Source organism: Cottoperca gobio, chromosome 15, assembly GCF_900634415.1.
Source record: "Cottoperca gobio chromosome 15, fCotGob3.1, whole genome shotgun sequence".
NCBI classification, from domain to species: Eukaryota; Metazoa; Chordata; class Actinopteri; order Perciformes; family Bovichtidae; genus Cottoperca; species Cottoperca gobio.
In genome coordinates, this window is record NC_041369.1 from 5,985,082 (window position 1) to 5,998,145 (window position 13,064).

At 41.2% G+C, this 13,064-nt stretch overlaps 2 protein-coding genes across 3 annotated transcripts in view; one reads left to right on the forward strand and one right to left on the reverse strand.

Annotated features, from left to right (window-relative positions):
- The window catches only part of plekhh2 (pleckstrin homology domain containing, family H (with MyTH4 domain) member 2), a 37,148-nt gene extending 32,587 nt beyond the window's left edge, over positions 1-4,561 (reverse strand). Inside the window, 2 exon segments of the mRNA XM_029450563.1 lie at positions 1,388-1,523; positions 4,431-4,561. Of these exon segments, the coding sequence (XP_029306423.1) occupies positions 1,388-1,510 (123 nt within the window). The 5' untranslated portion in view covers positions 1,511-1,523; positions 4,431-4,561.
- A 480-nt stretch (positions 4,562-5,041) lies between these two features.
- thada (THADA armadillo repeat containing) overlaps positions 5,042-13,064 on the forward strand; it is a 100,941-nt gene continuing 92,918 nt past the window's right edge. Inside the window, exons 1-11 of one of the 2 annotated variants that reach the window (XM_029450333.1) lie at positions 5,042-5,159; positions 5,641-5,725; positions 6,335-6,444; positions 7,048-7,178; positions 7,761-7,909; positions 8,015-8,047; positions 8,145-8,193; positions 8,565-8,758; positions 10,767-10,861; positions 11,082-11,305; positions 11,800-12,524. In XM_029450333.1, coding sequence (XP_029306193.1) covers positions 5,650-5,725; positions 6,335-6,444; positions 7,048-7,178; positions 7,761-7,909; positions 8,015-8,047; positions 8,145-8,193; positions 8,565-8,758; positions 10,767-10,861; positions 11,082-11,305; positions 11,800-12,524 — 1,786 coding nt within the window. In that variant the 5' untranslated portion in view covers positions 5,042-5,159; positions 5,641-5,649. Of the gene's footprint in view, positions 5,160-5,260; positions 5,366-5,640; positions 5,726-6,334; positions 6,445-7,047; positions 7,179-7,760; positions 7,910-8,014; positions 8,048-8,144; positions 8,194-8,564; positions 8,759-10,766; positions 10,862-11,081; positions 11,306-11,799; positions 12,525-13,064 lie in introns of those variants that run through there. The other variant, XM_029450334.1, reaches the window with a different exon arrangement.

Below are 13,064 nucleotides of genomic sequence, written 5' to 3' on the forward strand. Positions count from 1 at the left end.
TTAAAGGCCTTGGCTCCCAAAGCCCTTCTAGTTTTCATTCGGTCCGTCTCATTCTAATTCTCAACTTAGACCCGGGATGCCGGCTGACTGGAGTTGTCTTTAATTAAGCAGCTGGTGAAGAAAACAAGCAACACACTGGTTTAGTGGTTCAGCATTAAAACATATGAATGGTAGTTGGTCATTTTAGCAAAAGTAGAAGTTGCTTTTCATGACGCAGCAGATGGTTTGTTACACAGAACCATCTGAGAAGCCATAACTGGGAAACTGTTTGGAAAAGGGATGACACTTCCAAAAAATACTTGGCAGGTGATTGGATGAATCATCCGTCTATCACCGTCTATTACAGGTCGGGATAAGAGCGAAAACATCCATGGAGAAAAGCCTATAGTGGTGTTCTTTGCTCTTCTTTCAATCAAAAAATGCTCTCCAGTTCATGAGGATATGATTGCTGTAAACAACTGTTGTTCAAACACGAACACTTTACTTGAAGCTTGAGCAGATAGATTTTCCCGTGATCTCGTAAAGCACATCATCGTGGAGGTTCCGATTCCCTCAAATGCCTCTTGGCGGAGGAGCGAAGAACTACAGGTGCATTAGATGCTAAAGTTTTTACCGAAAGGGAGCACCACTGCAACAGGAATCTGTTGTTTACCTGATCTGATGGGGAAGTAAAAGGAACAGCTGGCTGTCGTGGAAACAGCATTACTGTTATATTTTAATCTTCAATCAATAATCGAGGAGTCAGCAGCTTTTTCTTTAAAAATGTCAATTATTTCTACACATTGTAAGACGGTTGAGCTGCATCAAGATTAAGGGTGAGCCAGGGTGTCCCATTTGGAAAACACAATTCGTCCATCCTCACATCTCCTCCTCACATCTCTCTCGTGCAGGAAACGACACAAGTCAGGGGGGAGAGAAGTCACTTTAGCTAAAAGGAAGACGCCCGTTACTGTTTATACACTATCTGCTGTACAGTCCTCTCACCTGTACAGGAGCTTTACTATTCACTTCCCCTCACTCGGACTCCAACTGGCACCATATAAATCATAGAAATGTTCTATTACGCCCAAAATGCATCATAAACATACTTATAATGTGTTAGATTCTGCTTATAGCGCTGTATATTTATAGTTATAATCCTTCAGAAATATTCTACAGTGCTTTATAACACATTATAAAGCACATTATGAAGACTTATAAGGTCATGTATCATAATACTTCATAGTTGCTGATCATTCACTGACATTGTGTATTATAACATCATTTAAATACATTGTAATATTTTCAGAATGCATTATAATCACTTACTATTTGCAGTATAAACACTGTAAGTAACATTTGAATGCATTATAGAACTGGTTACTATAGAGCGTTTACTTGAACCGACCTTGTCAGCGGTGAGTTCGCGAATCTTGATGATCTGCACTCTGAACTTCATGAGCAGCGCCTCCAGGACCAGACACTTCTCCTTCCAGTCCTCCTGGCTCATGGCCTCCTCCCCCTCCGCCATTCTGCCCGACCCTCTGGAACACACACGCAGACAAACACACAGCAGTGAGAGACCGAGAGTATGTGCATAATAAAACAGTGATCCGCTATACGTTTCCTGAGGGAGATATATTCTTTTATTTCCCCCTCCACAGGGAGGTGAGAGGTCAGCTCGGGACGACTGCTCTTGAAGCTGGTTGGGATTCAGTGTCCTGCTCAATGATCTCTGACACAGACACTGAAATATGGATTTTTTGACGTGTAATGTCTTTATTCATAGTGACCGTGGAGAGAGACAGAACATGTGGTGAAAGAGAGTCGGGGAATGACACACAGCAAACTGTCTGGCCAGCCGGGAATTGAACCGGGACCTGTCAGTCAAAATCACTAGCATTGTTGTGCATCTTCAGTTCTTTAACAATTTTCCTACCAAAAGTTCCAGGTGATAATTTGGTTTCCTCCAGAACTTCATTCGTGTCAGAGTTTCTCCAAACAGAACTTAAAACTCCTGAGGATTGATGCTTACGTGTCATTATTGCATTAGACAAGAAGAGCTGCATTCATCAGTCCTTTAAATAACATGAACTAAATCAAACTTTATTATATTCATTATGAAATTGTAGGGAAACAGTAACTGGACCATATCTGATTTTTATAGATGTCCAATGACCGTCTTATAGACTTGTAAATAGTCACGGGAAGATATGGAAATGGTAAATATAATTACTATTCACGACATTATCCCAATAGTAATCAAATATGCTCTTAGGATGGCACTAAAACATACTTGAAATCAATTGATCTTACATTTTGTTAAGAAACACATTTTGTTATTTGCATCACACATATGACACGTTTTTAGCAAAGATCCCTTTTGAGTGAAAACCAAACAATCAAACAATCTTAAATGAGGTAATCATAAATCATAAGGGCCCCTGCATAAATAAAGGATTACATTTCTTTTTCTTTTTTAATAACAACATTGTGTGAGTCTATTATTTCTCATATAATGATTCCTGTATCTTCTTTTAGATCAGGCTCTATTTTCTACACCATGATAGCAAGCTCGACAGCTCTTTCACGTCACTCGTGAGGATATTCACGATTATCCAGACGATGGAAATTCACCATCGATTTATTGTGACTGTTTTTTATCACGGCCCACGATAAAATCCTTTATCGTTCCATCCCTACTTGCAAATCAATAAAGCGCATATCTCAGACCAGAATATATAGGCACAAACATATCCAGACACACAGAAACACAGAGGGTGTGTTGTTGTGCACCAGCCAGCACCTGAAATATTCCGGGGCAGAGCCCAGCTGGACCGGTGTGGGCAGTGGGCGTATTACTGAGCTAAACAGAAAAACACCACTGTTTCTCCAAAACACCTCACCGCCCTCCCTGGGACAGACTTGCATCATGTTTTCCAGCGCTATCGTAAGAAAAACAGGCGGTACATACGGAGAGAGAGAGAGATGAGGGAGGCAGATGAAGATCTCTGATGGAGGAGAGCAGCAGGAGGAGGAAGATAGAACGCCTGGGTTTCTCTTCCAAGTAATAACCTCTCATTACCAGCCTGGCCTCCTCACAGAGCGAATGCAAACATGTGTGGAGGAAAGCCATAAACTGCTTTCCACAGGCTTATTTCTGTTGCCTGTTTGCTGTGGTAAACACTGACGAAGGCAAGGGGGGGGGGGAGAGCGCTCATCCCACGAAACAAAACAACATAAACACTATATATAATGTGACATATTGCATGTGGATCAACCGTGCGGTACGAGTTAAGGAATTGTGATATCTGTTCTTACATTATACATATTAATTTAAACAAATAATACAATGTATTTTGTCACTTTATTATACCCAGTATCATTTTAAACATGCTGTCATTTGCACTGACAAGCCTGATTACCACCCTGTCTCGCCCTCTTCATAAGTTAGTTTAATACAAAGGTTTTAGGTTTTCACTAATACAAATCACTGTAATATTCTATAATTTTCTTATTTTCTTATGATTTTGCTGTGGTCTTTGGTCTTTGAAGTTGATTCACTCAGAGTTCCTTAGAAGTACATGTTTTATAGAGTGAAAGAAGTGAGGATATTAGCCAATTTTCTAATAAAGGACAGATATCATTTTTGTCTCCAAAGGATGTGGTTGGTGGAAACATTAAAAGGCAATTTAACCCTTGAACCCTGACTCTGAGTTTCTTTTTGTCTCTTTATCTCTGTCTCACTTCCTGTTGAGTAAAGCCTGTGTCAGTGTAAAGAGACAGTGGAGCAGGAATTTGCTGTCTGAGTGCTTCCCTGTGATTTTGGCCTGGACTAGTGATGAAGTGAGCCATTAAAAGCCATAACTGGGATACACAACATAATATGTATTACAAAGTATTATACATTTGTTAACTTTCTAAACACTGCAACATTTCCCCCAAACTCTTTCAGGATTGATACAGCTACAGTGAGCAGCTCTGAGGCAAAAGGTTGAACTTTAAATAGTGTGTGGTACTTTACATTTAATTGACATAGACTATGACACATCGTGGCTCATGTATGTATGTTTCCTATGATGCCACAAGAATATTTTCACATTTAATTTACAAAAAGTATATTTTTGTGTCAAAATATTTGGGGACATAGCAGTGAAGACTGAATATAACACCAGCTAGTAAAATACACAGATAGCATATTTCTTTTTCCTACTCAACAGTGAATTTGTGAGGAATAGCAAACAGTGGAGACTACTGTACATGTGTCCTCAACCTCAACTTCACATCACTGTTATACCAAGTAGCAACCAACTGAAAAAGGTTCAATACTAACTTGTCCCACAAGTAGATGAAAAACACCGTTTGAACCAAATGGCTAAAACAGTGCCATTTTAGTTTCCTATTTAACTTAATTAAAACACTGCAATTTTCTTCAAAAGCTCTCGACTTACCTTTCAGAATATTTGTGGATATAAACTATACGAGTGACTTCACGCCATTTCGACTATTGTGTCTATACTTTTCTTGTTATTCCCGCGATGAAAATCCTAATTCATGAGTAAAACGGTGAATTTCTCTTGTGCCAAAAACGATTTCATTTCAAGCTCTCAGGCAAAAGTTGGAGACGGGTTGGATTTGGAGGGTGTGGTTTCGCAAAATTACGTCCAATCACATTTTTGGTATGAGTTTCTCTGTGTTGTACAACCACGAAGTCTGTGTTTGATTGACGTGTGTTGTCCGCCAATAAAAAGCCGGAGCGCTATTTTATGGACAGACCGACTTCTGAGGGTGGCGTGTAACAATATACCGGAAGTGACGTCTCACATGTGCAGCATGGACAAGATTCATCACATTTGCAAGAACATTACAGGAAGCTGAATAAGTGTGGCTTCAAATTTAAAGCTCTATAACATTCAAGTCAGTGAAGAAGTGTGTTCAACCACAAATGTTGCACAAAATAATGTTTTTTTTAATCATATAATTAAGCAAATAATATATATATTCACAAACAGTACATACAAGTTGCATTTAATGTGTTATTGGGAATGGTGTTTAAAGTACTTTTTTATTCTGAAAAGTCAATGCCGGAAATGAAAGCTTTTTCTCTTCCAGCTTGACGTGTTTTAGAGCTGCTACCAGCTGAAACAGAAGAGCTCAAGTAAACCTCATGCTGAATTGAGGTGAATGCTAGTTACTTATATTTAACTTCACACTTTTATTTAGCTGTTCTTTTCTTTGTGAGCGTTTCGGTGTTTTATTTTTCCAGTGTTTGCCACTTGTGTCTCGCTTTTTAATATCGGACGTAGAGTCAGTGCCAGACAGCTAGCAATAACTGTTAGTTGGCTAACATTAGTCCTAGCATGCAGTAACATAAATATTAACCAAGGTATAACAAAATATGCAGCAACCGTATGGAGTTTACATTTTAATGTGTGTGTGTGTGTGTGTGTGTGTGTGTGTGTGTGTGTGTGTGTGTGTGTGTGTGTGTGTGTGTGTGTGTGTGTGTGTGAGAGTGAGAGAGACCGACAGACAGACAGACATACATACAGTCAAAGAGAGAGACAGACATGCAGACAAACACACTTCTGTAAATTGTAATTATTTATGTGTTTTAGTCATTGAAGTCAACGAATTAACAGTTGGTGCACCTCACACACACAGGACAGAGTCATGGTGGTGAAGAAGAAGAAGACCGCCAAAGTAGAGGCTGTGGTTTTGGATGAGGAGAATCTACACAAGCTGATAGGTAATGTGACCAAACTAACTATGGTTAATACAAACAAACACTCACGTTAATCGTGTTGGAAAGTAGAAATATTACAAGCCAACGTAGAGCACAGAGCACTCTCAGTTCAGGTGTGTGTACCCTACACACTTCACTACTAAATGTGTTGTTTACAGTAATAAACCATTTTAATATGTTAGGTACAACATTTCCATCTGTCCGTGAAAAAATCCATTTAAAAGAAAGGAAAAAACACATACAGTAAGCATACAGATACATGCAAATGTATGTATGTATGTATGTAAAATAGTAATTACAAATATAATAATGATGCATCATTTTAAATGTCTATTCAAGCAAAAATAGTCATAAATACATTTATGTTAATGATAATGAACCTTACCTACAATAAAAGGAAACATTAAATCAAATTAAAATAACGTAAATAAATACACGTATAGAAAATTATAATAAAATTGTTTTTAAATAAATACAATAAATATGTATAAGTAAGAGAAAACAAACACACTCAAGTCAGACACACGTGTATATTTATATGAACATAAGGAGCATCCACTACATTATATATGGCATTGTGTTTAATGTTTAGCAATTTGTGGTTTTTCCTAGCGTCCCTCTCTGTGGATGGAGGAGAGGATGAAATCAGGCAGGTTGCCCGGACCCTGCAATCCTGCTTGGAGCTGACGGAGCCGGTGCAGCAGATCCAGCTGGTGAAAAAGGTTTGTTTCGGGAGCAATTTGAGAAATTATAAAATGTACCTCGCTGTCATCTTCAACATGCATGGGAATATGTTAACTTTATAGACGAACAGTCAAAAACATTGTGTAACAACAAGAATATTGTGTGTCTACAATGATATGCGTTATAGGAGTAGCAGTAGTTTTAATACTAACTTTAGTTGTATAGCACCTTTCAAACAAGGTTACAAAATAACACGTATTTAAACAGGCAGACTGTTCCAGAGACTTAGTTTTAAGTTTAGATCGGGGGACTGTTTTATTCTGTTGTACGAGCTGAGATTGCGTACGCAAAGATAGGGGCAGCATTTTGTTTGCTTGAATGAGTGAGCATGCTTTATTGTTTAGGCAGTTAAAGACTGAATTACATTATTAAATTCTTGAGAAAATAAACGCATGAATAACTTTTTCTCCAAGTCAGAGTATGATAGTAATGATCTCATTTTTGAAACCATTTGAAGCTGATAGAAACAGGACTGAACTACCTTATTGACATGAGGATCGAGAGTTAAATTGGAGTCGAAGATAACTCCTAGATTTTTAGGATGAAGCTTGACAGACCTTTGTGTGTCCATACTGCTCCAGGCAGGGTCCCAGCTGGAGGCACTGAGTGAAGAGCAGCCTGATGGAGCTCTTCTCGAGTCCTGTCTGCACACCCTGTCTCTGGTCTACACCTCCCTGCGGGCCAAGAACCCGCTACGACGAGCCATTGCCAGGTACAATGCTACATTTTTACACAAGTTTAAAACAATAACAGCAACAGCAATGTAAATTATATATTAGTGTCAGTGTAGCAGGGAGTTGTGCAAACTGTCCCCTCCAGTGTTATATGATTGTTTTCAATAGAGCTGCATTGATGAATTGATCAACAGAAAGATAATCGGCAAATATTTTCGTTAAAGTAATTTTTCATGCAAAAAATGGCAGAAAATGCTGTTTTCAGCCTCTCGAATATGGAGATTTCCTGCTTTTCCCTGTTTTATATAATATTGAAGTGACATTTTATAGACCAAACTATTTAAATAAAAATTAGTGAGCCTGTTGAATCTTCAAATTGCAACCATCAAATATGGATTAAAACTTCATTATCACTCTGCTTTTACCAATCCTCTGGATGACCTCTAATTTAGGAGCTACGTTTAGCACTAAAAGCTCTGTGATTTACTCTCAGACCAAAAATGTAGGAGTCCTAAATTTAATTTTAGAAGTTTCTCCTACTCGGCCAGTTACTTTAGCCTCAGGATGTTTTCTGAACACAGCACCTGATCAATAACATGTCTCTGTGTTGCTTTCCTCAGTGCCTTAGGTTCAGTACCAGCCTGGCTACAAGACAATACTGTAAGCAGTTTGTCTGCCTGCTTGTCCGACTGTCTGTCCAACCCAACTTCAGACCAGTACCCACACATCATCGACACCATCACTGCCTGTGTGGATGGCTTCACTCTCGGTGGGCCTTTGTTCTTACTGCAGACTTATTCTACTGTTGATCACTACAGATTGCAGATAAATCGTTTTGTAGAATAACTCTCTTTCTAAAATTCCTTCACTCCAGGTGAGAGATGCATTAACAAACTGCTGCCTGAAGGTTAGTATCCAGTTTACTTGTTTAAAACAAAACTTCTCCCTTTTCTAAATTAATTTTTAGAAAAGCCCGTTATTGACTATCTTTCTCCTCTATGTAGTGTTGCAGTTTCTTCACAAGGCTTTGAGTGAATACCTTCACCAGAACAGGTATAAAGGCTTATTCTGTTTTCCAGAATTTTTCCACATCTCCCCTCGTATCTGTTTTGTACTTGCATTTATCTTTTGGTATCAGTATTAAACATTGAAAGGGAATTTCTCTTCTTCTTGCCAAGACATAAGTTAGTGCATACACACTCACCTCACAGTACCTATTATCAAATCCAAGTAACGGCTGTTGGAGCTGTATTTCGTCAGCAGTGTTTCTTTGGTGCGTTCGACACATTGATCTGATGCTTTCTCGCTCTGTCACATTGCAGTCTGACCAGCCAGGTTACATGTTGATACATGAGGGAAGCTGCTGACAATGTATGGCTTGTTCTTGATCCATGTGTCTCTGTCGCCCCCTGCTGTGGTCCAAGTGGTCTAGCAGGACGTCACATTGACCAGGCCCAGCTGATGCAGTCCTGTCTGGCAGCAGTAAAGACCTCCATGCTGGTGTTGCAGAGATCCCAGGACACCATCAGCGCTGCCCTGCAGGCTGAACAGAGTTACTGTAACCTGGAGGACACACTGAACAGCCTCATGGGCTGCTACACACACATCCTCACTGATGGTAAGAAACATGACTCAGCTAGAGACCATGTGGGGATACCTGCCGTCACACCGTCACTTCCTACCACACCCATATTTGAACTTGGCCTCCTTTTTTATCTTGACTGCACACCTGTTTCGTGACTGCAACTTGCACTGTTGCGACGATATCGCGGTGAAAAAAAGACAAGTAAGTGAGTAATAAAACTACCTCTGTGGTAGTTCCTGCTACAGCAGGTGTTTCAGGACAGAGGTGGATAAACTACTCAGATCTTTTAGTAGTAAGTAGTAGTAATACTACAGTGTAGAAATACTCTAAAGGAAAAGTCCTGCATTTTATTAGTGCAGGATGCAGGAGAAGATGCAGCTGACGGTGTATCACTGCATCACACACCAGGAAGTGCTGTGTTGTAAAGCTCTGGAGATGGAACATGTAATAAGCAACGTAACACAGACAGGAAACTTTCTAAGAGTCAATGTAAGTCTTTTCCTGAGGAGATGCATTCTGAACATGGCGGTGCGATGGCTGAGTCGAGGGAAAGTGCTGAATAGATTTTTCGAGTTGCGTGAGGAAATCTGCCAGTTTTTGGAAGCAAAGGGAAACACACCACAGATCTCTGGGACGATGTGAGCGGGACTGTTTGTGCAACATAACGAAGCATCTCACTGTTAAACCTCCAGCTTCAGGGCCGTGTGATCACGGACATGTTTGATGCAGTGACAGCCAAGCTGCCTGTGGGAGACTCTGATGCATTAAGGAAACTTTGGTCACTACGTGTTTCCAAACACTGACAAACATCTCCACCGCTGTGTTCCCGACTGCGCATGAACTGCTCAGCAACCCGTTTGCAGTTGACGTGGAAACGGCACATGTGAACAAATGGAGCTGATTGACCTCCAGTGTAACGACACACTCAAGGCAAAGTATGACTCTGTGGGCGCTGCAGTTTCCAAGCTTCACCCCCGATGCCTTCATTTTGGCCCTCTCTGTGATTGAGTTTGACACCCCTGGTCTACCGCTTGCTTTGCGCAGTTTCTCCTCAGCTGTTTCGCGAAGGGCAGGGCTCTTCCCCCCCCCACACGCACACACACGTGCGCACACAGTTACAGTCAGAGACAGAGTGGAGGAAAAGAGAGGGGAGAACTGTTTACTGAGAACTGAGAAATGTTTTACTTTAAAATGATCAGCTCAAAAATGTCTGCGAGCCATAACGCGTCATTGAAAGAGCCATATATGGCTCGCGAGGTTCCCGACCCCTGCATCGGTTTAATGTTGCAGCTGGTAAAATACTGCTGGGTAGCTTGTGAGCCAAGGGATCAATAAAGTAAAGTTATCTTAACCTCTAACTTAAATGATGCATCATTTTTTTATTAGATGTTGTATTGTTAATCTAAATCTGAATCTTCAAAGTAACTAACCATAGCAAATAGATGTAGTGGAGTATACATTACTCCTCTGGAATATTGAGTAGAATAAGAAGTACCTCAATACTTTACTCACACCATACTGTCTACCACTTCTCCAGGAACACATTTGGCGAAGACAACACACACACGACCTGGAGATGATGTCATATGAGTCTGAGTTACACATAGACATAGTGTATTTCTAATGTTGGCTTAGTATGAACTCTGAAGACTGCAATCTTATCTTTTTGGGGAACAACAGAACAGGTGCTCATGTTTGCACAGCATTTCAAAGATGCTTAAGTAAAAGAAAAAGAAAAAAGGAATACCTTTTTGAAAGTCTATATATTCAGTAGATAAGTCATTGAATTATAAGTCTTGTATGTTTCAGTCTTTTACATATTCGAGTGTTTCCCGATGAAACGCAGAATACAAACATTGACTGAAACTGATTTGTGTTCACCAAAAATAAATCAGTTTGAAGCAGCTTTACTGGAGCAGATGGAGTCATGAATTTCCAAAACTCCTGATTTCTCCAGAACTTTGAAATAAGAAACCACAAATACCTCTGTGTACATATTTGCTCTCACTTCTTTCCTCTCCTGTTCATTTCCTGTTTCTAGAGGAGTTCGTCCAGTCCGTCCAAAGTACAGCCGGCATGGCTGTAGTGTTATTGATCCGGTCTGTCATGGGTGGTGGAGATGAAGTTGCCTCTGTGGTGAGTTAAGGATTAAAGGATGGATGGTGCACATCACGCATACATTTAGAGAATATTCACTTCTGTTCTGAATGAGTCTGACTTATTAAGAAACATCTTTGTTTAACATGAAACACAACAAATATAACAATGCATGTAAAAATCTGCTGTAATATTTCCAGCAGAAGCCAGTATTAATTCTCTTGAAATGTCCTTGGTCGTCCTCGTCTTTGTGTGTCAGGTGTGCAGTTTGCTGCGTAGCTCAGCGCAGGGTTTGGACTCAGCCCCTCAGTGGCTGCAGCAGAGGTGCGAGGGTCTGTGTACCAGTAGTCGCCTGCCGGGTGTCTCTCTGTATCTGTGTCATGGGGCTCTGGCCATGTTGAGCTGGAAGGGCGCTCTGCCAGGGCCTCAGTGGGAAGAGTTGCTGCTGTCGGTTCCAAACACGCTGCTGGATCTAGATGTCAGGTAGGTGTCTGTCGGGAGAACTGATCCCCATTCAGTACTGACTACTCTGCTGTAATCGTTTCATCATTGAAGAAGGTTCCTAATCAGAATTAATATCAAAAGTCCTTTTAAAACAAAAACTTAAGACGACGCCCAGAGCTTATGACAGGGTCTGAAATTAGCGTCCGCCAAATGCGTGTAAAATGTTAGCAGTGGCGTGTAAGATTGCGAGGCCATCCTTTACTATGGCAGAAAGACATGTTTTGAGAGATTAGCACATGATTGGATAGATCTACAAAGTAATTTGCTCTCAACTGCTATATAAAAGCAACACTATTGGCTGTAGAACCCTATATTTGTTTTGATTGACAGTTGGAAAATCACTGAGTTTCAACCAATAAGCATCGACCAGCTCGCGTACCAATTTCAGATGGAGGAACATGTCAGTGTTTGTGTCAGCAAAAAGTTATTTTCAAGTGTGGACAGCATTTCTGTTTATTTTTAATTTGCTGTAGTATAAAGGAGTCCAGTACAGCCATGACGGTGGCTCGGGTGCTGACCCTGTGGAGCAGTGCTGCCCTGGACTGCCTGCAGGGGGAGAGGCAGGCCTGCCCTCCCCGCCTTCAACAGTCCCTCAGCGGAGGCTCGGAGCTGCAGCGATACCTGCTGGAGCACATCTACTCCCACTGGGAGCACCCACTGGACGGAGTCCGCCACCAAACCCGCTCTTTGTTCCGCAACCTCCTCCTCCTCCATCAGCACACCAATTCTTCCATCTTTGAGCCAACACAGGACTTTTACATCAGAGAGCTCACCCAAAGCCTGCTGGGACTGGAGTGGCACATGAGGGGGAAGTACGGTTCCCTGGGCTGCCTTGTGGAGCTCTATGGGGCGAGGCACCTGCTGGATGCCCAGCCCGAGATGCCTTCATGTCTCCTGGGCCTAATGAGCGACCAGACCCTGGCTCCTTATGCTAGCGACCTCCTGGAGAGGCTGTTCATCAGCCACAAGGCACAGCTGGCCAGTGAGGCTGGTGCAGCAGACAAGACGGGCACAGACAAGTGGATGAAGCGTTGGCACCAGACATGGGTGACCCCTCTGCTGCAGGTGCTGTGCCGTGCCAGACTGGACCAGACAACATACATCCTGGACTATTTCATGCCCAAGCTGCTACGCTGCAGTCCTTCCAGTCTGACGCACATGGTGCAGGCCTTGCAGGACACACCGCCGTGCAGCACAGGTAAAGGCTCAAAAACACATTAACGTTAGTGCTGTAGTCAACCAAAGAAAGTCTTGGTTGACTTAAATTCTACCTACTCACCTTCCTACTTCAACCAATAGATTGAGGGAAAAATCTAAGTTATTTCTGGATGAACTGAAAATAACTATTTTGAACCGAATTACGTTATATTGTTATGATGGCACTCTCCTGCCCATATTCATATGATTCCTGAAAATAGAAGGAGCTGTCGAAACTGTCGCAAGGCGATATACAATAATTAAAAATAAACAATTAGGATATTTATTAGACCAAACGCATTGAAATATGCCAATAATTATATGTTCACATATTTAAAGATTATCAAGTAGTGATGCACACACTTTTTAATACCTGCACCCACTTGACCTGTTATTAGAGCCAAACCTGCACCGAGCAACATCAACCACCTGTACCCTACCGGCAAACATAATGCATTATGGTAGCACCATTATCCAGACTGCCACTGCAAATAATGGATTAATCACTGGTGTTACTTTTCTGACAGTAACACATTTGGTC